The sequence below is a fragment of the Ochlerotatus camptorhynchus genome, unplaced genomic scaffold (assembly GCF_037179485.1).
Source record: "Ochlerotatus camptorhynchus isolate MF236.1 unplaced genomic scaffold, CSIRO-AGI_Acam_v1.1 ptg000550l, whole genome shotgun sequence".
Lineage (NCBI taxonomy): Eukaryota > Metazoa > Arthropoda > Insecta > Diptera > Culicidae > Ochlerotatus > Ochlerotatus camptorhynchus.
The window spans coordinates 3,919,007-3,940,030 of NW_027041033.1; the positions used below are offsets into that span (position 1 = coordinate 3,919,007).

Here is a 21,024-nt window from a genome sequence, read left to right on the forward strand (position 1 = left end):
TTCTGTGTACTGCTAGAACTCTATGAACAGCTCGGAAGTTCTATAAACATCTCAAAACTTCTATGAAATTATCGAAAGCCCTGTGAACTGCACGGAAGTTCTGTGTGAGATATGCTTTTTAGTAAAGATAATAATAATAATACACCTCGGAAGTTCTATTAAATCCTAGAAGATCCTTCAACTGATGAGAAGTTTTATTAACTGCTCGGAAGTTCTATGATCATCTCGGAAGTTCCATGCACATCACGGAAGTTCTATGAGAGTTTTGGAATTTCTTTAAACTCCTCGAAAGTTCTATGAACATCTCGAAAGTTTTATTAGACTATCTGAAGTTCTATGAACAACTCGCAAGTTCTATCAACATCTCGGAGAGTTTTGGAAGTTCTATAAACTTCTCGGAGTTCTATAGACTTCTCGGAAATTCTATGAGAATCTCTGAAGTTCTATGAACATCTCGGAAGTTCTATCAACATCTCGAAAGTTCTGTGTACTGCTAGGAAGTTCTATTAACATCTCGGAGGTTCTATAAACATCTCGAAAATTCTATGAATTTATCGAAAGCCCTGTGAATTACACAGAATATCTATGAATTGATCGGAAGTTCTAGGGAAATTTCAGAAGTTCTATGAACATCTCGAAAGTTCTATGAACCGCTCGGAAGTTCAATGCAAGATGTGCTTTTTAGTAAAGACAATAATAATAATAAATCTCAGAAATTCTATGTACTGCTCGTAGGTTCTATCAAATTCTCAGAAGATCTATGAGCTGCTGGGAAGTTCTATGATCATCTCGGAAGTTCTTTGAACATTACGGAAGTTCTATGAAAGTTTTGGAAGTTCTATAGACATCTCGGAAGTTCCATGAACAGCTCGGAAGTTTTATTAGTTTGGGAAGTTCTAGGGACTGCTCGGAAATTCTATGAACATCTCGGAAGTTCTATGAGTATCTCTGAAGTTTTATAAATACCTCGAAAGTTCTATCAACATCTCGGAAGTTCTGCGTACTGGTCGGAATTTCTGTGAACCGCTCGAATGTTCTATGAACATCTTGGGAGATCTATAAACATCTCAAAAATTCTATGAATTTCTCGAAAGTCCTGTGAACTGAACAGAAATTCTATGAATTGATCGGAAGTTCTAGTGACATTTCAGAAGTTCTATGAACATCTCGAAACTTCTATTAACTGCTCGGAAGCTATATGAACCACTCGGAAGTTCAACGCGAGATATGCATCTCAGAAATTCTATGTACTGCTCGGAAGTCCAATTAAATTCTCAGACGATCTATGAACTGCTGGGAAGTTCTATGAACTGCTCGGAAGTTCTATGATCATCTCGGAAGTTTTATGAACATTACGGAAGTTCTATGAGAGTTTTGGAAGTTCTATAGACATCTCGGAAATTCCATGAGAATCTCTGAAGTTCCATGAATACCACGGAAGTTCTATGAGAGTTTGGGAAGTTCTATGGACTGCTCGGATATTCTTTGAACATCTCGGAAGTTCTATGAAAATCTCTGAAGTTCTATGAGCACCTCGGAAATTCTATCAACATCTCGGAAGTTCTGTGTACTGCTAGAACTCTATGAACAGCTCGGAAGTTCTATAAACATCTCAAAACTTCTATGAAATTATCGAAAGCCCTGTGAACTGCACGGAAGTTCTGTGTGAGATATGCTTTTTAGTAAAGATAATAATAATAATACACCTCGGAAGTTCTATTAAATCCTAGAAGATCCTTCAACTGATGAGAAGTTTTATTAACTGCTCGGAAGTTCTATGATCATCTCGGAAGTTCCATGCACATCACGGAAGTTCTATGAGAGTTTTGGAATTTCTTTAAACTCCTCGAAAGTTCTATGAACATCTCGAAAGTTTTATTAGACTATCTGAAGTTCTATGAACAACTCGCAAGTTCTATCAACATCTCGGAGATTCTATGAACATCTCTGAAGTTCTATGAGAGTTTTGGAAGTTCTATAAACTTCTCGGAGTTCTATAGACTTCTCGGAAATTCTATGAGAATCTCTGAAGTTCTATGAACATCTCGGAAGTTCTATCAACATCTCGAAAGTTCTGTGTACTGCTAGGAAGTTCTATTAACATCTCGGAGGTTCTATAAACATCTCGAAAATTCTATGAATTTATCGAAAGCCCTGTGAATTACACAGAATATCTATGAATTGATCGGAAGTTCTAGGGAAATTTCAGAAGTTCTATGAACATCTCGAAAGTTCTATGAACCGCTCGGAAGTTCAATGCAAGATGTGCTTTTTAGTAAAGACAATAATAATAATAAATCTCAGAAATTCTATGTACTGCTCGTAGGTTCTATCAAATTCTCAGAAGATCTATGAGCTGCTGGGAAGTTCTATGATCATCTCGGCAGTTCTTTGAACATTACGGAAGTTCTATGAAAGTTTTGGAAGTTCTATAGACATCTCGGAAGTTCCATGAACAGCTCGGAAGTTTTATTAGTTTGGGAAGTTCTAGGGACTGCTCGGAAATTCTATGAACATCTCGGAAGTTCTATGAGTATCTCTGAAGTTTTATAAATACCTCGAAAGTTCTATCAACATCTCGGAAGTTCTGCGTACTGGTCGGAATTTCTGTGAACCGCTCGAATGTTCTATGAACATCTTGGGAGATCTATAAACATCTCAAAAATTCTATGAATTTCTCGAAAGTCCTGTGAACTGAACAGAAATTCTATGAATTGATCGGAAGTTCTAGTGACATTTCAGAAGTTCTATGAACATCTCGAAACTTCTATTAACTGCTCGGAAGCTATATGAACCACTCGGAAGTTCAACGCGAGATATGCATCTCAGAAATTCTATGTACTGCTCGGAAGTCCAATTAAATTCTCAGACGATCTATGAACTGCTGGGAAGTTCTATGAACTGCTCGGAAGTTCTATGATCATCTCGGAAGTTTTATGAACATTACGGAAGTTCTATGAGAGTTTTGGAAGTTCTATAGACATCTCGGAAATTCCATGAGAATCTCTGAAGTTCCATGAATACCACGGAAGTTCTATGAGAGTTTGGGAAGTTCTATGGACTGCTCGGATATTCTTTGAACATCTCGGAAGTTCTATGAAAATCTCTGAAGTTCTATGAGCACCTCGGAAATTCTATCAACATCTCGGAAGTTCTGTGTACTGGTCGGAGTTTCTGTGAACCCCTCGAATGTTCTATGAACATCTCGGGAGATCCATAAACATCTCAAAAGTTCTATGAATTTCTCGAAAGTCCTGTGAACTGCACGGAAGTTCTAGGGACATTTCGGAAGTTCAATGAACTACTCGGAAGTTCTATGAGCTGCTCGAAAGTTCTATCGACAACTTGGAAGTTTCTATGAACACCTCGGAAGTTCAATGAACTGTTCAAAAGCGCTATGAACTGCTCGGAAGATCTATGAACATCTCGGAAGTTCTATGAGAGTTTTGGAAGTTCTATGAACATCTCAGTAGTCGAAAGAACTGCTCGGAAGCTCTTTGAACATATCGCAAGTTCTATGGGAGTTATGTAAGTTCTATGAACATCTAGGAATGGGGGCGACCCCGGCGTAGTGGTTACCATCTATACCTCTCAGACCCAAGTCACTAGTTCAAATCTCACCCCCGGACAAGCCACGAATGACCCGAAAGTGTTAAAGTAACTACAATTTAAAAAAAAATCAAGGAACTGCTCGAAAATTCTATGAACATCTCGGAAGTTCTGTGAAAGTTTTGGAAGTTTTATAAACATCTCGGAAGTCGTGCAAAATGCTTGGAAGCTCTATGAATGATTCGGAAGCTCTATGAACATCTCGCAAGTTCTATGGGTGTTTTAGAAGTTCTATGAACATCTCGGAAGTCATACGAACTGCTCGGAATCTCTATAAACATTTCGAAAGTTCTATGAACTGCTCGGAAGCTCTATGAACATCTCGCAAGTTCTATGGGAGTTTTGGAAGTTCTATGAACATATCGGAAGTTCAATGAGAGTTTTGAGTTCTATGAACATCTCGGAAGTCGAGCAAACTGCTCGGAAGTTCTATGAACGATTCAGAATTCCAATGAACTGCTGGAAAGTTCAGTGAACATCTCGCAAGTTCTATAGGAGTTTTGGAAGTTCTATGAACATCTCGGAAGTCGTGCAAACTGCTTGGAAGCTCTATGAACGTTTCGGAAGTCATATGAACTGATCGGAAGCTCTATGAACATCTCGCAAGTTCTATGGGTGTTTTAGAAGTTCTATGAACATCTCGGAAGTCATACGAACTGCTCGGAATCACCATAAACATCTCGAAAATTCTATGAACTGCTCGGAAGCTCTATGAACACATCGCAAGTTCTATGGGAGTTTTGGAAGTTCTATGAACATATCGGAGGTTCAATGAGAGTTTTGGAAGTTCTATGAACATCTCGAAAGTCGTGCAAACTGCTCGGAAGTTCTATGAACGATTCAGAATTCCAATGAACTGCTGGAAAGTTCAGTGAACATCTCGCAAGTTCTATGGGAGTTTTGGAAGTTCTATGAACATCTCGGAAGTCGTGCAAACTGCTTGGAAGCTCTATGAACGATTCGGAAGGCCTATGAACTACTCGGAAGCTCTATGAACATCTCGCAAGTTCTATGGGTGTTTTAGAAGTTCTATGAACATCTCGGAAGTCATACGAACTGCTCGGAATCACCATAAACATCTCGAAAATTCTATGAACTGCTCGGAAGCTCTATGAACATCTCGCAAGTTCTATGGGAGTTTTGGAAGTTCTATGAACATATTGGAAGTTCAATGAGAGTTTTGGAAGTTCTATGAACATCTCGGAAGTCGAGCAAACTGCTCGGAAGTTCTATGAACGATTCAGAATTCCAATGAACTCCTGGAAAGTTCAGTGAACATCTCGCAAGTTCTATGGGAGTTTTGGAAGTACTATGAACATCTCGGAAGTCATACGAACTGCTCGGAAGCACTATGAACGTTTCGGAAGTGATATGAACTGCTCGGAATCTCTATGAACATCTCGCAAGTTCTATGGGCGTTTTGGAAGCTCTGTGAACATCTCGGAAGTCCTACGAGCTAAACAGCAAAAACAAGTTATCTTCGATTTAATTCCACTTAATTAATTTTGGTATCCATGACGAGCTGTACTGATTTCAGAAATTTTCAAATAATAGATATTTTTGATTCATAGGAATGATTCCTTCTTTTGAACACGACCAGTTCTTTCAGATTGATTCATGATTAAAATTCGACGAAATGGCCCATTCAGCGAAATGTTCTTCGGCGAAACTTCCTTTCGCAAAATGACACAGTTCCGAAAAGTCATCCTCATACTACACCGAGTAATTAAGTTGTTTGAAACCAGCGAAGTTAGCCATACTTATTCATAAGTTTCTGTAATGAAGAAATTTTTTCCTGAATTTGAATAAAATTTCCTACGATTCCCTGATTTTCCAGGTCCAAAAATAAATTCCCTGATTTTCCAGGTTTTCCCAGGTAGTGGACACCCTGTCACACGAATTCCTTTTAAATACTTCTTCAAATTTGACAAAGTCCTGAAAATCCAGTCCAGCCCAAGGGCGTTAAAATCATTCCATTTTTCCGTAGAGGGGACGAAGTATATTTTTTCCCGATTTGTCATCAAAATTCACGGTTTTCCCGATTTCCTGTTACCCTGAGTCTTTCTCAGAGCATGTGAGTAATTATTTTCTTAAACTAGGCGCCCGTGTGCCATTCGACTTCTCATTGCTTGCATAAATTGATAGAAGGTTGCTGTCTTCTGCAAAGTTGTTCAAATGAGCAAAACACATTGGGCGGTGAATAGTTTTGTTCAGAATGCAATCATTTGACTTCTAACTACTCACTTCGAGTTGTCAACTAGGTAGAAAGATTGTTTTCTTTGGGAAAGTTGATCATACGAACAAGACCTTGGATGGTGGAGTTGTACCGTTTGCTAGTGTACCATTTGACAACTCGACTAGGTAGAAGGTCGTTATCTTTGGTAAAGTTATTCAGATTGATAAGAAATATTGGATGGTTAACGTTTCAATTCAGAATGCATTCGGCAAGTGGCCCCCATTATTGATACCGTTACAAAACGCTCATGTGAGCAATAGGAGCAGACAGAGATAAGTAGACAACGAGTTGCACAAAAGCACAATTAGCACACATCGATTAGTAAATTTGTGGTGTAAGTGTCGTTGTCTATGTGAGTGTTTACGTGACAGAAATAATCCCATACAATGAATAAAAACAACCAATAGTTTGAAACCATAATGTCACAGATGCTGCTGACAGTAGGCCTACAGAGTGAGGTCGAGGAAATGAAATTGGTGAGCACTAAACATAGAATCTACCGATGTTGTTGTTGTTGTTGTTGTTGTACCCGGGTGGAGGGTAATTACGTGAGATCGAAAGTACAGGAATAGAAGAGATACAGACACTAAAAACTCCAAAAACAAAAGAATACATGGGGGTGTGTGTGTGTTTGTATGGAACGGGGGAAACAACTGTGACTACATAGATATTACACAGATAACGAACAACTTAGGCAACAAATAATAATATACTTAATGAAATTAAAAAAAAAATTGAATATAAAACTGAAAAAGATACTTGCTTTCTAATCGCTTCTTCCATGCTACATTCTTTTCATTGGAATTTTTAAATAGATCTAAACTTTGCTGTATCTTTTCGACCACCTGCCGATGGCCGTTATGCGCGCTAACGGGGGTCACTGCTGCAGCAGCAGCTGTCGGCGTCGATCCACCACCTACACTGCTACTACTGCTATTGCTGCTGCTGCTGCTGTTGTTGCCGATGATGCTGTTGCTGTTGCTCGGGTTGATGTTGGCATGGCTTGAAGCATGGCTACCACTACCACCAGCAGCACTGTTGCCGCTGCTATTGTTTGTCGCAGCAGCGGCGGCGCCTGGCGGAGGACAAGCAGCAGTAGTAGTCGCTAAGACTGGTGGTGGTAGCCGAGATGGTTTTGGTGATGGTGGTGGTAATTGTACACGAAGGTGTCGATGTGTTGGTGGTATTGGCAGTAGTGGTGATTTAGGCGTTGGTAATAGTGGTGGTGGAGCATTAAAGGATTCATAATTAATAACACTGGACAAACGCTTTCTTGGTTGAAAGTGGTAATAGTTGGAACAGTTGCTATTGCTATTACTATTACTATCGGTTAGTCGGATGGTAGTAGTAGTAGTATTAGTGGTAAAGAAAATATTATTACTATTGTTGGCATTACTGCTATGGTTCATGGTGGTAGTGATGGTGGTGGTTTTGGTGGTATTGGTGGTATTGTCAATTTTGGTGGAAGAGGAGTTGGAGGCAACCGTTGCAATGGCCGCGGCGAAGGCATTCGCACTGCTGCCGGTCTTGCTGTAGTAGTGATTGGTAGACTGCTGATGCGGCACCACTTGGTTATGATTGTGGTGTTGTTGTTGTTGTTTTTGCAGTTGCAGATAATTTTCGTGTTGGTTGTGGTAGTGGTAACTCGAATAGTGATTGTTGTTGTTGTTGTTGTAGGTGTAATGGTTTTGGTTGTGAAGGGAATGGAAGTGTCCTTGCGGTGGTGTACTATTGTTACAGAAGGAACCGGGATGGGACGTAGGAAAACCGGAAGTAGTGTTGCTATTGTTAATGTTATTGTTATTGTAGCTGGGTTTACTAGTAGTACTGTTAGGGCTAGCGGTTTGGTGATAGTAACTAGTGGTAGTACTGTTATGATGGCTGAAATTTGAACTTGGACTGGGCTGACAAGGGGAATTACTGTTGTTTGTTGAGTGCACATTGTTGATGTTGATGTTGTTGTTGTTGTTGTTGGTATTATTATTATTGTTATTGTTGTGGTTGGGTCCGTTCTGGCGATCCTTGTGTTCCCTTTCGGACGGTCCCTTGGACTTGTTGTTCGGCGTCGTCGTCACAGCCGCAGCCGCCGGAGTAGTCACAACCGATTCCGGCAGCGCCGGCGGATCCGACAGCGGGAATATGCTGTTATCGATCATCGGATCGTCGCTGGTAAAGTCCACGTTCTGCAGTGGTTTGATCGGGGTTAGTGTGGCACCGTCTTTGAACTGGATGAAACTTCGCAGGGCTGCCGCGGCAGCTTCAATCCGCGCCAACTTTTTACTCCGGCCGTGACCCATGAACTTTTGACCGTCGACCTGGAAAAGATAGACAGGGAGCGTACGTTATGAGACGTTCTTTATATCCTCAGTGGAGGAGGGAAAATGCTACGATGTATTAAAGCACAAACGTTACAACTGTATTCTTTCTTTATTCAAACCATTTATCGTGCAAATACCCTAAGGCTGTGTCCCAATTGCCGAGCTAAATTAACCTCGCAGTTAAAAGTGAGAGATGGAAAGTTATCGATTAACCCTGCTATTCGAGCGTGATTATTTCTGATATACAAGATGTTAGATTTTGACAACCGAGCCTAAGTTCTGCTCGAAAACCGATGGATCGAAAACACAGATTTTCGAACATGGAAAATAATCTCCGAAATGTCACTTTTAACTACGAATTAGATTTAACTCGGCAATTGAGACTAAGCTTAAGCAGAGGTGGTAGCAATGAATGCTGTCAAAAATAGTGATTTTAGGGAGCATGTTGAAGAAATAAGTGACAAAATAATGACTTATAGTTAGGGTTAACCAGGGTGTCTACTACCTGAACAAACCTGGAAAACCGTGTATCGTCAGGAAATATTATTTGTCAGTTTTAAAGGTTCATGGAATGTTATTATAATTTCTAAGGACTTCATTCCAACGGAGTTCAGGGAAAACAATCTTTGAGAAAAACATCAAGCGCAATCCGCTTTCAAGGTAGTTCTGATGAATTTTAGTTTTTATGTGAGAAGTCTGAGATAGTTTTGAGTAGAATTTCAAGGAATCCCAGAATTGAATTCAAAGTAAATTTTAATGAAAACTCATAGGAATTTTAGGAAAATCCAGGAGAGTTTGCCACACAAGTTATGAGGAGCAATCTAAGAAATTAGTGAGGCGACATGCAAATGAATTCTTAGGACACTATCAATGTGAGTAAATCTGAAATGAATTCAATGAAAATTCTGAGAATCTTTCCTTTTCTAATTATATTCTGGTGATATTTTTATAAGAAGTCAGAGAAGCGTTCCAAATGAATGTCTAGAGTTTCGGAAGAATACAAAGCAAATGCTGAGGAGAATTCGAAGTGAATTTTCATGAGAAATCTCCGTTGAATATGGAAAGGACTATTCTGACGTCGCCAGAACTACTTGAAAGTTCCCAAATTGTTACTGAAGTTAATGAAACTGCTTTGAAGTTCCCGGACTTGCTAAAGTTTCCTCAATTATCCTAACGATCGTAGATCTTCTCTAAAGTTTTAACAATTAACTGAAGCTTTCGAAACTTTTCTAAAACCTATGTAATTTTTCTACGGTTAATGCTATTTCTCTGAGGTTCCCTGTTCTATCCTGAAGTTCTCGGAACTTCTCTAAAGTTTTTACAGTTCTCATGAAGCTTGTTGTACTGTCCTGAATTTAATTGAACTTCCCTAAAATGTTTAAGTTTCCGTGAACTTCTGAACTTATGTGAAGAACTCAATAATTTCCCGCTAATGTTCTGAAACTAATGGAAATATTTTTGGAGCTTACTAAACTTCATTGAAATGCTCCCGCATTTTGCTAATGTTCATGAAAGTCCCTGAAGTTCTCGGATCTTCCCTTATGAAGTTCTCTGCCAATCTCTGCACTTCTGTGAAATTTTCAAAGTTTTTCTGAAATTTCTGAACCTTCTTTAAGCTCCCGCAATTTTCTTGGAATCGAAACGAAATAATTGTACTGAATTAATGTAGTCCTATGATTTTCACTGACTGTTCTCAAGACTTTTCTGAAGTTCATGGAACTGCCCTTAAATAATCAACAATAGTCTAGACTTTCCTGATGTTAATAAAATTGACCAAAAGTTTTTTTAATTACCTTAAAGTGCTCTAGACTGTCCTGAACTTCAAAGTTTTTTTTATAAGAGACCGGTATTTTACTGAAATTAATTGAATTGCCTTGAAGTTTCCACAATTTTCCTTAAGTTCTTTAAACTTAAGAAACGCCCACGGATTTTTTCCTTGAGTCACTAATGAACGACGAATCTAAAAAACTCGACTATCTCCGATTTGTATGAATCTTTGAACAATTGGTATTGGGCAATCATTCACATTTTTGCAAAAAATCGGAGATTTTGGATTGGAGTGATTTTTTCCAACTGGTTTCTTTGACAATTTTGAGTAAATTGAAGAACGAAAACGTCACTTCGAATCGAAATAGCGTCTGAACGGAATCTCTTCGGAAAGTACTGAATCAGTTCAGAAATTATCGGACTCACTTCTAAAAGAACTTATTCACTTCAGAAATATAAGGAATCACTTCGAAAAGTATTGAATACATTCAGAATTGTTCCAAATCACTTCGGAAAGCAAGAATTACTTTAAAAAACGTAATCACTTTGGAAAGTTCTAAATCACTTATGAAATTATTGGAATCACTATAGAAAGAAGGTCGGAATCACTTCGAAAAGTACTGAATCACTAGAGAAATGTTCAGAATTATTTCGGAGAGAATCATTTCAAAGACATTCAAAATGACTTCTGAAAGAACTGAAACATTTTAAAAATGTTAGGAATCACATCGGAAGGAACTGAACCAATTCAGAAAGGTTCTTAATCTCTTAGTAATGTACTATATCACTTAAGAAATATTCGGATTCACTTCGGAAAGTATTGAATCACTTCGGAAATGTTTTGAACCACTCCGCAAATGTTCTGAATCACTTCGGAAAGTACTGAATAACTATAAAAAATTGATATCACTTCTAAAAGAACTGAATTATCCCGGATATATTCTGAATTGATTCCAAAAGTACTGATTCACTTCAGAAAAGTTCAAAAACACTTCGAAAAGTAGGGTTAACTACCCCATTATTATTACTGATGGCTTCCAAATTTATTTACCTTTCCGTATGTACCGTAAGATTTGATAAAGAGAAACCAATCGTTGAGATATTGTCAAAAGTCTAACACTGCTTCTTGACGCCAAACTCGGCCTACGGATTCTAAAATCGGCCTAACGCATTGAAACGCCACTGAATTCACTTCGGCCTGTCGGATGAAGTTAAAAATTGATTCGGTCGGAGCGTTTCTTTTGTTTTTGGGAATAATGGGTGCAAACCTTCATATCACGCGTTCTCATTGACTTCGTTCGGAAGCTTATTAACTAAAGTATCGTACCAAACGCATAATTGACGTGTTAACTCTGAAATCATGGATTTATTTGAAGTTTTCTGCTCGATAGGCCCAAAATGGGCGATTAGGCCGAAGTAGTTCTCTACCCTACTTACTAACATTTGAAATTTTTTAATCACTTCGAAAAGTACTGAGTCACTTCAGAAAGGATCGGAATAACTTCGAAAAGAACTTAATTAATTCAGAAAAGTTCCATATCACATTGGAAAGCCATAATTACTTTTGAAAAATGTCACTTCACTTCGAAGATTACTACAGCACTTATGAAATGATTGGAATCCCTACAGACATAAATTCGAAATCACCTCTAAACAAACAAAATCCCTTCAGAAGCGTTCGGAATCTCTTCGAATAGTGCTGAATCACTTCAGAAAAGTTCTAAATCACTTTTGAAAGTACTGAATCTCTTCGAATAGTACTGAATCACCTCAGAAAAGTCCCCAATCACTTTGGAAAGTCAGAATTACTTTTGAAATTGCGTAATCACTTCGGAAAGTACTAAATCACTTATGAAGTTATTGGAATCACTCCAGACAGAAATTTGAAATCACTTCCAAACAAACTAAATCCCTTGAGAAACGTTCGGAACCTCTTCGAAAAGTACTGAATCACTTCAGAAAAGTTTTAAATCACTTTGGAAAGTGCTCAATCACTTTTGAAAAATTCAGAAATACTACAAAAAAAATCTGAATCACTTCAGAAATGTTCAGGATTACTTCGGAAAGAAATGAATCATTTAAGAAATGTTCGAAATCACTTCACTTTACTGCTTGGAATCACTTCGAAAGGATCTGAATCAATTCAGAACTAATTGAACTGACTTCTAATCACTTCAGAAATTTTCGAAATCGCTTCGAAAAGTACAGAATTAATTCAGAAAAGTTCCAAATCACATTGGAAAGCCAGAATTATTTTTGAAAAATGCGTAATCACTACTGAAAGTACTAAATCACTTATAAATTTGAAATCACTTCCAAACAAACGAAATCCCTTCAGAAGCGTTCGAAATCTCTTCGAAAAGTACTGAATCACTTCAGAAAAGTTCTAAATCATTTTGGACAGTGCTTAATCAATTTTGAAAAATTCAGAAACACTTCGAAAAGTTCTGAATCACTTTAGAAATGTTCGTAATTACTTAGGAAAGAAGTGAATCATATAAGACATGTTCGGAATAACTTTGAAAAGTACTAATTTACTTCAGAAATGTTTGGAATCACTTGGGAAGGACATGAATCAATTCAGAAAAGTTCATAATCACTTCTGAAAGTACTGAATCAGTTCAGAAATGATCTGACTCACTTTTAAAAGAGCTTAATCACTTCAGAAATTTTGGGAATCAGTTAGAAGTCAGTGAGCGGATTTATCTTCCAGGTGTTTGGATCGACTGTTGCCTGGTCTAGTAAAAAACAAACGACGGTCGCCACTTCATCAAGTGAAGCAGAGTATGTGGCGTTAAGCGCTGCAGCATCGGAAGCAATATGGTTGATTGGTGTCCTAGGCGATTTGGGTGAAAAGCAGATCGAGCCAGTTGCCATATATGAAGACAATCGTGGGAGCATCGGCATGGCTAAGAACGTAGAGAGCAAGAGAGTGAAGCATATTGATATCAAACATCATTTTCTTCGGGATCTTGTCACCGCTGGGAAGCTGCTGATAGAACCAATTGCAAGTGAGAATCAATTAGCTGACTTCTTTACCAAGTCCTTGGACGCTGGCCGATTCGAGGAATTAAGGACGAAGCTAGGAGTATCCAAACGAGAGGGGGTGTTAACAAAGTAGGCGTTGGATTGCTGCCTTGAACACTCCAATCAATTTTCTAGCGTCATTCCATATCAAGACACTGAAGAGAGCAGTCATACCAAGATAACTTTATCGTTAATAAAACTTGTTCACTGTTAAGTGTTGTCCTGGTTATTTCCTGTCCGCCCCATCCGCACCGTATTCCTTTAGTTTTGATCCACCGTTCACTGAAAAGCTAAGTTCAAAGCAAAACTAGTATTTTTAAGATTCATTACAAGCTGATGGCAGAAAAGTTTTGTCCGAACCACAAAGCGCAACAAATCGCTTTTTGGGATTTTCATAGAAAACTAAACAATACTGAATGAACTGCTCAAAGAGTACGTTAACCTCAAATTCCTAAAAAGAAGAGTACACGTGGCTGGTGGAAACAAATTAATCTATCAATGACCCACTGTGTTTGTTCTCAATAAAATACGAAGTAATCGAGGAAATCTATAACATTCAATTTTCTTCATTAACACTAGCTGTCATCTAATTGAGCTACCATTATAGTTTGCATAGGTCACAGGGACATTAAAGCCACGCAGGTAGGAAAATTGTTTCCCGATCGCCTCTTTCTCCCATTCGAAAAACTTGCATGATAAAACAACGACTTCGACATAATCATCGATGAAAAAGAGTCTACTGTTACCTCATTAGCGATTCCCGCGACAGCGTCCACCCCCTCAACCTTATCCAGGAACAAAGTTCAAGACTAAGGAATTACTAAAGGAAAGCCAGGACCTAGAAGAAGAGTCAATAAGTCAACACCATACCGTAGGCAGAACGGCAAACAGCTTAACCGTTCGCTTCCTATTCTTCTTCCGGTTGGGGGGCGCCCTAATCAGTAATTATAATGCTACTATCTTGCAGGTTGAGGTTGGGCGGTGGGAAGCGGGACTATTTAATATCTTCGCTCGATATTCATTATCCTCACCGAAATGGAAGCGAACAGAGTGCGCACAATGACTAACTGCCTAATGAAGCTCCATGATGCCCTTGGTACAGCCCTCAACCATTCTTCTCAAATCAATATAGATTTTATCTTATCAAAAAAAAAATGAGAACAAATCGATCATCTTACGCAATAATGATGCAACTTAAAGTTGGAATTATCTCTCGCATCATTAGTCCCAACGTTTTGAATATGAAACTTCACTTTGTTTAGAGTTTCCCGATTTTGGGAAAAACCCCCACTTACCACCACAGACATCGTGAAGAGGGGCGCATGCACCGGGCCAGTTTGCGATTCCATGTTGTACACCAGGTTCCGCTTCAGTTCGTTCAGCACCGCGACGGTATTCTTCGTCTGGGGACCCTGGTCGGCTCCGGCCGGATCGCCTGTCTTCTGCTGCTGTGCCTGCTGAAGCTTACGCCGCTTGCGGGCTGCTGCGTTTCCTACAAGAAGAAAACAAAGCAACCATTAGCAGGAGAACGGAGCACAGCCACAAAAAGATTGTTATCATTCTGCGGGCAGCGAAGTGTCTTCTTTCCTCTTTTTTTATTTTTATTTTGCGGGAAGGAGATAACGAGGGCGATGGGGAAAATGAAAATGATCGCTTATCAACGGAGGGTGATTGAAAAAAAATAAATGGCATAACAAACTCAAGTCAAGTGTCCGGCTTGGGGATAGAAAATCGGTGCCGTAAATCAGAACAAGACAGACGGCGCTGCAGCACAAAGTGTTACTTAATGGATGAAAAATACACAGACTTACCTGTCGCTAGGTTGACTATATGTTTTTTGAAGGGTCCACGTCATCAGGTTTTCGGTCGATGGTTTATTTTTGGAAGAGAAGAAAACGAGAGAAATCAGTCATTGTTTCAAAAAAAAAAAACAAAACGAGATTAGCTAAATATGTTAATGAGCATGTGGTTTGTTCTTGAAGCGGAGTTTTTGGCGAATAACGGCAGTCGGGAAAACCAGCGCGCGTTCAACAGTCGTTCGAAATTATTCAAATTTTTTGCATGAGCATTGATGACCGTAAAATTCTTAGTTGCTGCTCCGTGTGGTAAATCCAGCGAAATTTGCACAAAGCAATCCATTCTCAGTGTGCACTGGTGAATCAGTATTATCAAGATCAATAATGGCGCCGGTCACGTCCTTACGGTCATCGGCACATCTTTCAAGAATTTATACTAATGGGAAAGGTAGTTAGGATTCACCATGGTAAGTGGTGTGATCTTTCGATTGCTTCGTTACACTAACAGCTATATAATAATAAGAAGTTTGGGCTTGCAACCATGATTTCCGCTCAGTACTTGGAGGCGAACCAATCAACCGCTCAGTAAGCAAAAACGGTCACCTCTAGGCCACCAGGCTCATCATATCACTATAAACCTCCTATCCCGTAACACGGTTAGATCACCTTTTCGTAGTGCGTTACTGGCATTAGATCTACCACATTGAAGTAGTTATGGCCCTAAGCTCTTCTTGTTGACGATTATGAGCCTTGGTTTTGACAGTCTCCGAGGAACTGAGATTGGAAACAAAAAAGGCTCGGATCAGGGATTTGATGCATGCAGGGCTGGTAGTGGGTATTTGATACAATAGTAGTGACCAGAGTTCTGCATTTTCCAAACAAAGAAAAAGAAAATGAACTCTCTGCAGAATCGATTCATTTCGAGCAATATTATTTTCGTGTAAGTCATCGTATTTCTTGTTATCGAGTCACGATGAACATTCCTCGTTTCAAACATGACTGGACTATCACTTGTTTCGTTCGTCGAGTGCTTCAGTTCATTTCATTTGAAGCAAAGGCTTGTTTCAATTGACGCAATGAATGACTCGAAAACTGCCTTCTTCGTTTTTTCCACTTTCACTTCAATTCGGGACTCATTCGACTTGTCACGACCTGACGACGCAGGCATCAAACTATAGTATCCGCACAATATAGGTTGCCGATAAGGATGGCATCCGGATTATATGTAGAAATCATATATTATTTTATATTAAACGAAAATTAAATTAACGAGGCCATTCTGGACTCCAAGATGTCGGCAATCGGGGTCAGAGAAAGTCTCAAATACTCCACAATATGGGTATTTTCGGAACGGGGACAACACGAAGGTGCGGAAAATCGATATTCGACGTTATTTTGAAATCCAAAATGGCGGCCATCGGGTTTCAGAAAAAGTGTTGAATACCCTACAATAGGGTATTTTCGGAACGGGGATGCTGCGTAGATGCCAAAAATCGATATCCGATGCCTTTTTATAATCCAATATGGCGGCCATCGGGTTTCACAAAAATTGTCAAATATCCTAAGATCTGGATGCTGAAAATCGATATTCGATGCCATTTGTAGGCTATTTGACACTTCTTCTGAAATTGAAAGGTACCATCTAGAATTTCAAGATGGCGTTGCACATCTATGTCTGGCTTCTAGATATCAGCCCGATTCCAAAAAACCCACATTGATCGGTATTTGACAGTATTTCTTGGATTTAAAGACGGCGTGACATTAATTTTCGGCATCTACGTCTCATTCTCATCCTGAAAATACCCACATTTTAGGGTATTTGACACTTTTCCGCAAACCGGAAGCCATCATGATGGATATCAAAATGGCGTCGGATATTGATTTCCAATCTCCAGACGTCACCCCGATTCCAAAAATATCCATATTGATGGGACGGCATCAGCAGTTCCCATTTTTTCTGAAATAGGAAACCGCCATATTGGATTTCAAAATGGCATCGGATACCGAGTTCCGGCCTCTAGACGCCATTCCTATTCCAAAAATACCTATATTGATGGGTATTTGACAACATTTACCACTTGTTCTGAAATCGGAAGCCGCCATCTTGGATTTAGAATTGGCGTCGCATATCAATTTTCGATCTGTAGACTTCATACCGATTACAAAACCAGTGCTGAGATTTGTCATTGTCATTGACAGACTTTTGCGCGATATTGACAAAATTGTTTTTCACATAGTCAATGATAGACTTGATCCTCAAAAAAATCTTTGTCAAAATCTCATTCATTTTTTCGTCAATGACAAAGATTCACCTGGTAACAGAAAGGGTAATTTCTTGCATTCTGAGTCACATTATTGTTATCCAAGCTGTTCAGGACGTAGATGCTTGTTCACTTTAATGGCTCCATGTAATTGTTTTCCTCAAGCCATTTAATTTCATTTTAAATTTAGCTAATAAACAAATCAGCACATGTTCGTCACTGACAAAAATGCCACTGACAATTGACATGGTTTGCCTTGACGATGACTGTTAGCTCAAACGAGTGACCAAAGCAGAATGTTGAGTATCACCGTGTATTGTCGAAATTGTACAGCACTGTACAAAACTACCAATTTTGATGTGTATTTGACTGTATTTCCACTTTTTCGTAAATCGGAAGCCGGCATCTTCGATTTCAAAATACGACTTAAACTGGAAGCCGCCATTCTAGATTTAAAAATGGCGTCGCGTATCAATTTTTGATCTCTAGACGTCACCCCGATTCAAAAAAATACCCATATTGATGGATAAACAAACCACCCGACAATGATAAATTTGACATCCACAAGCACAGATTTATGCGCATACGCTTTAATGAACCAAGTGAACAATCAACAAAAGCCATAAAAACTGCGCGAATTTGGATCGAACATCTTCGTTCATTTGACAATGAAAGAAGACATGAACACGAGCCAAGCCAAAACGAACAGCATGAAAACCGACCGAAAGTGGTTCTGTTGTTGTTGACGGGGATCTGATCGAAGAGAAGACATAATGACTTTCAATTGAAAGTGATGGTTGACAGCTTCATCGTCCCTTGACGATTTTCGATTGAAAGTGACTTTGTGGGACCCTGGTAGTGACTAAAATATCGAAAATAATGACTTTAAAAAATCGACGAAACTTAGTAGAAAATCTGGGAACTTCGTTGAGCTTCAGAATAATTCGTAGAAACTCAGGGAGCTTTGGAAAAGTTCAGAAAACTGCGTAGAAGTGAGAACTCTATTTAAGTTTTAAGATCTTCGTAGAAGTTAATTCTTATTTAATTTCAAGGAGATCTTCATATAATTTCAGGATACTTTTTTTGAAACCTCATGAGCTTGGAATAGTTCAGAGAATTACGCACAAGATCAAGAAATTCCATACGTGGAACTTTGTGGAAAATCAACGAGAAACGTGCAGCAAACTTAGTTGAAGTTTTGGGAATTTCGTAGCATTTTGAGAAGCTGCATAAAACTTCACATAAGTGCAGGGAATTTTTATAAGATCTAAAAATTGTTCAGCAAACTTCTGAGATCTTCAGGGATCCTCGCTTCGGAACTTCGTTGCAGTTTGTCAGAGATCTTACTTCAAAAAATGAACTTCTTGGAAGTTTTGGGAACTTCGACAAATTTCATGGAACTTTCCAGATGTTCAAGAATATTTGTAGATGATGGAGGTCTTTCCAGAAGTAATCGTAGAATGAAGAGAGATGGAATCTAGAATAAATTCAGGGATCTTCGTAGAAGTTGAGGAGATTTTGTTAAATTTAAGGGACTTTTGTAGTTGTTGAAGGAACGTTGCATAGATAGATAGTTTGATCAAGTTCTGAAGAGCTCCAACTGTTAGAAAATAAAAATGAAGTCTCTCATACATTCATTTTGCAGGTTGATCAGAATATATTAAAAAATACTCCAGATAATAGAAACATATGGAATCTAGATTTTACGAACATGTTTGTACATTTTTCTACAGGGAAGACTGGTGATTTAGCTATTTTGTCAAGAATTAATACTCCAGGAGAATGTGGGATGATTTAGAACATTGAACATTGATTGTTTCCGTAAGTCAGAACTAACACCATAGAGGTAACTCTAAGACTCAACTTTTTGCCTCAGCTCTGGTACTCTCTTCGGTCCCAAGCTAATCGATGCACCCCTCGATAGCACATAGAGAAATCCACGAGCCCCTCTCAATTTATCTGCCAGATGTTCACAGCGAATCAAAACAAACATAGTGTAGTACTAGAATGTCGACTAGAATGGAGTATGTTAATCGATTTACTTGGGATCAATAGGTTAGTCAAGTAGTAAGCCAATTTAAAATCGTTAGTTTTCACCGGTTGCTAACACCCTCTTCTAATTGCGTACTCAGCAGCTTCAAAGCTGTCATTTATTTTTTATTTTAGCGGTTATACACAGGTAAATTGTATACTAATTATCTTACATTTTCAGTGTCCTTTTACAAGTTATTTCAGGTCAACGTTTGCCATGGAAGGACGATTCCAGTTCAATCTCAATACTCTATATGTTTCCACTTACCGTCTCTATGTAGAATAAACCGTTTAGGTAGAAAGAACGTCTCGATTTTACCTAACGGCACTATCAAGTTTGCTTCAATTTTGCTGCAATTTTGCCAAAATTCGTACGGTATTGTTATGTTTGTTTACTGCTATCGATCATTTCGCCCGATAACGGCGTTTCGCTCGCGAGGATTCGGTCAATTGGTTCATCATCAATTCACCGCAACGAGGGGTATTGGCGACATCCCCCGACCCGTGAACTACTTCCGCATCCGGAGCGACTTCGTCTGTCATCTTGTCGTTGCCGGAAACGTCCAGAACCACTAGCTTCTATGCTCGCTTCCAGCGATTCCTCGCATGTTCGTCTACTATCGCGACTAGATCGCCCGATTCCACCGGCTTTACTGCTTCGAACTATTTCGATCGCCTCGGAAGCGTTGGGAGATATTCCCGCACCCATCTGCGCCAGAAGTCGTCCAGCAGCTTCCAGCTGTCTCGAAGGATGTTCCCGTTCACAGGATCAGCCGCTGGTTGTTTTATGCCGGTCGATCCGTACAGCAGAAATTGATTTGGCGTGAGTGCCTCTTCGTATACCGCCTCCAAGGGAACGTATGTCCGCGGTCGCGAATTGACAATCGCTTCAGCCTCCAGCATGATCGTTTCCAACACGTCGTCGCTAGGATGTCGCGGACTATCGGAAATTGCCTTCATTGCATCCTTCACGGACTTGAGCATACGTTCCACTGGTGCTCCCATGTGCGGAGCTGCCGCAATGTTGAAATGCCACTGGGTATTCGCATTGGTAAATGTGGCGGCACAGTCCTCAATGATATCCTGGATCTTCTGCTTCTCTTCTGACAACTGGCGATTGGCCATTGTCCGAAAATACCTCCAGTGGTGCACCCCGTCTGGTTACAAAATCTCCTGCAGGCCATCACGCAGGCGATCGATGAGAGACTGTGCACCAGCTCTAGATGTACAGCTCGTACTGTGAGACAGATGAACAGACACATCCACCTCTTCACCACGCTGCGTCCAACTTTGACTTCGAAGGGCCTCATGTAATTTACGCCGACGTACGTGAACGGCCAAACGAATGGTGTTAGGCGTACCCTCGGCAGTGTCCCCATCATCGGTGATACAGGAGCTGCTTTCTTCACCTTGCAGTACTGACAACTTCCGTCAACTTTTCGTACGAGCACCCGAAGTTTGAGTATGTAGAATTCCTGTCGCATTTCATTGCAGAACCCGTTGGCGTGCATCGTGATCTCTAGGCACCACAACGGGATGTATCGCCGCGTATGGAATGTGCGATGCGCTTCCGATTCGACCTCGTACCCGAACGACTCCGTGTTCATCCAAAAATGGAACCAGCGAGTGCAGTGAACTTCATTTTCATGCAATCGTCTTGATCGAGGCCTTGCCGTCGACTTTCTCCGCACATAGTTCGCTACCAGAGCCTTACCGCACGGTGAACGTTGGCCATCGTTCGGGCTAGATGATTCCATCTCGAAAAGCGTTTCGTCCACTACTACTGCTGATTATCTTGGCCACTGCTCTTTCGTATCTCGTAGGAATGGTGGGCCTTGAAACCAACTTCCACTTGGTGGCATCGTCAGCCACGTTGAGCTTGAGGGTACGTAATGCCATTCATCCACTCTGGTGAGCGAAAGAATTTCACTAACCCGAAAATGATTTTATCGACGGCTGTCCGATCGAAGCCACGCCAA

The 21,024-nt window shown here is 39.8% G+C and overlaps 1 protein-coding gene across 5 annotated transcripts in view; it reads right to left on the reverse strand.

Moving 5' to 3' along the window:
• Positions 1-21,024, reverse strand: part of Adar (Adenosine deaminase acting on RNA) — a 164,025-nt gene that overhangs the window by 26,692 nt on the left and 116,309 nt on the right. For 3 of the 5 annotated variants that reach the window (XR_010518721.1, XR_010518722.1, XM_065236399.1), the window contains 4 exons: positions 14,769-14,783; positions 14,253-14,449; positions 7,227-8,160; positions 6,609-6,956 (listed from right to left, as the gene is read on the reverse strand). Coding sequence is in view for 3 of the 5 variants with exons in the window: in XM_065236399.1 (XP_065092471.1) it covers positions 6,609-6,956; positions 7,227-8,160; positions 14,253-14,449; positions 14,769-14,783 (1,494 nt within the window). In the remaining 2 variants the exon portion in view is untranslated. The remainder of the gene's footprint in view (positions 1-6,608; positions 6,957-7,226; positions 8,161-14,252; positions 14,450-14,768; positions 14,784-21,024) is intronic. The other 2 variants (XM_065236400.1, XM_065236401.1) reach the window with 2 other exon arrangements.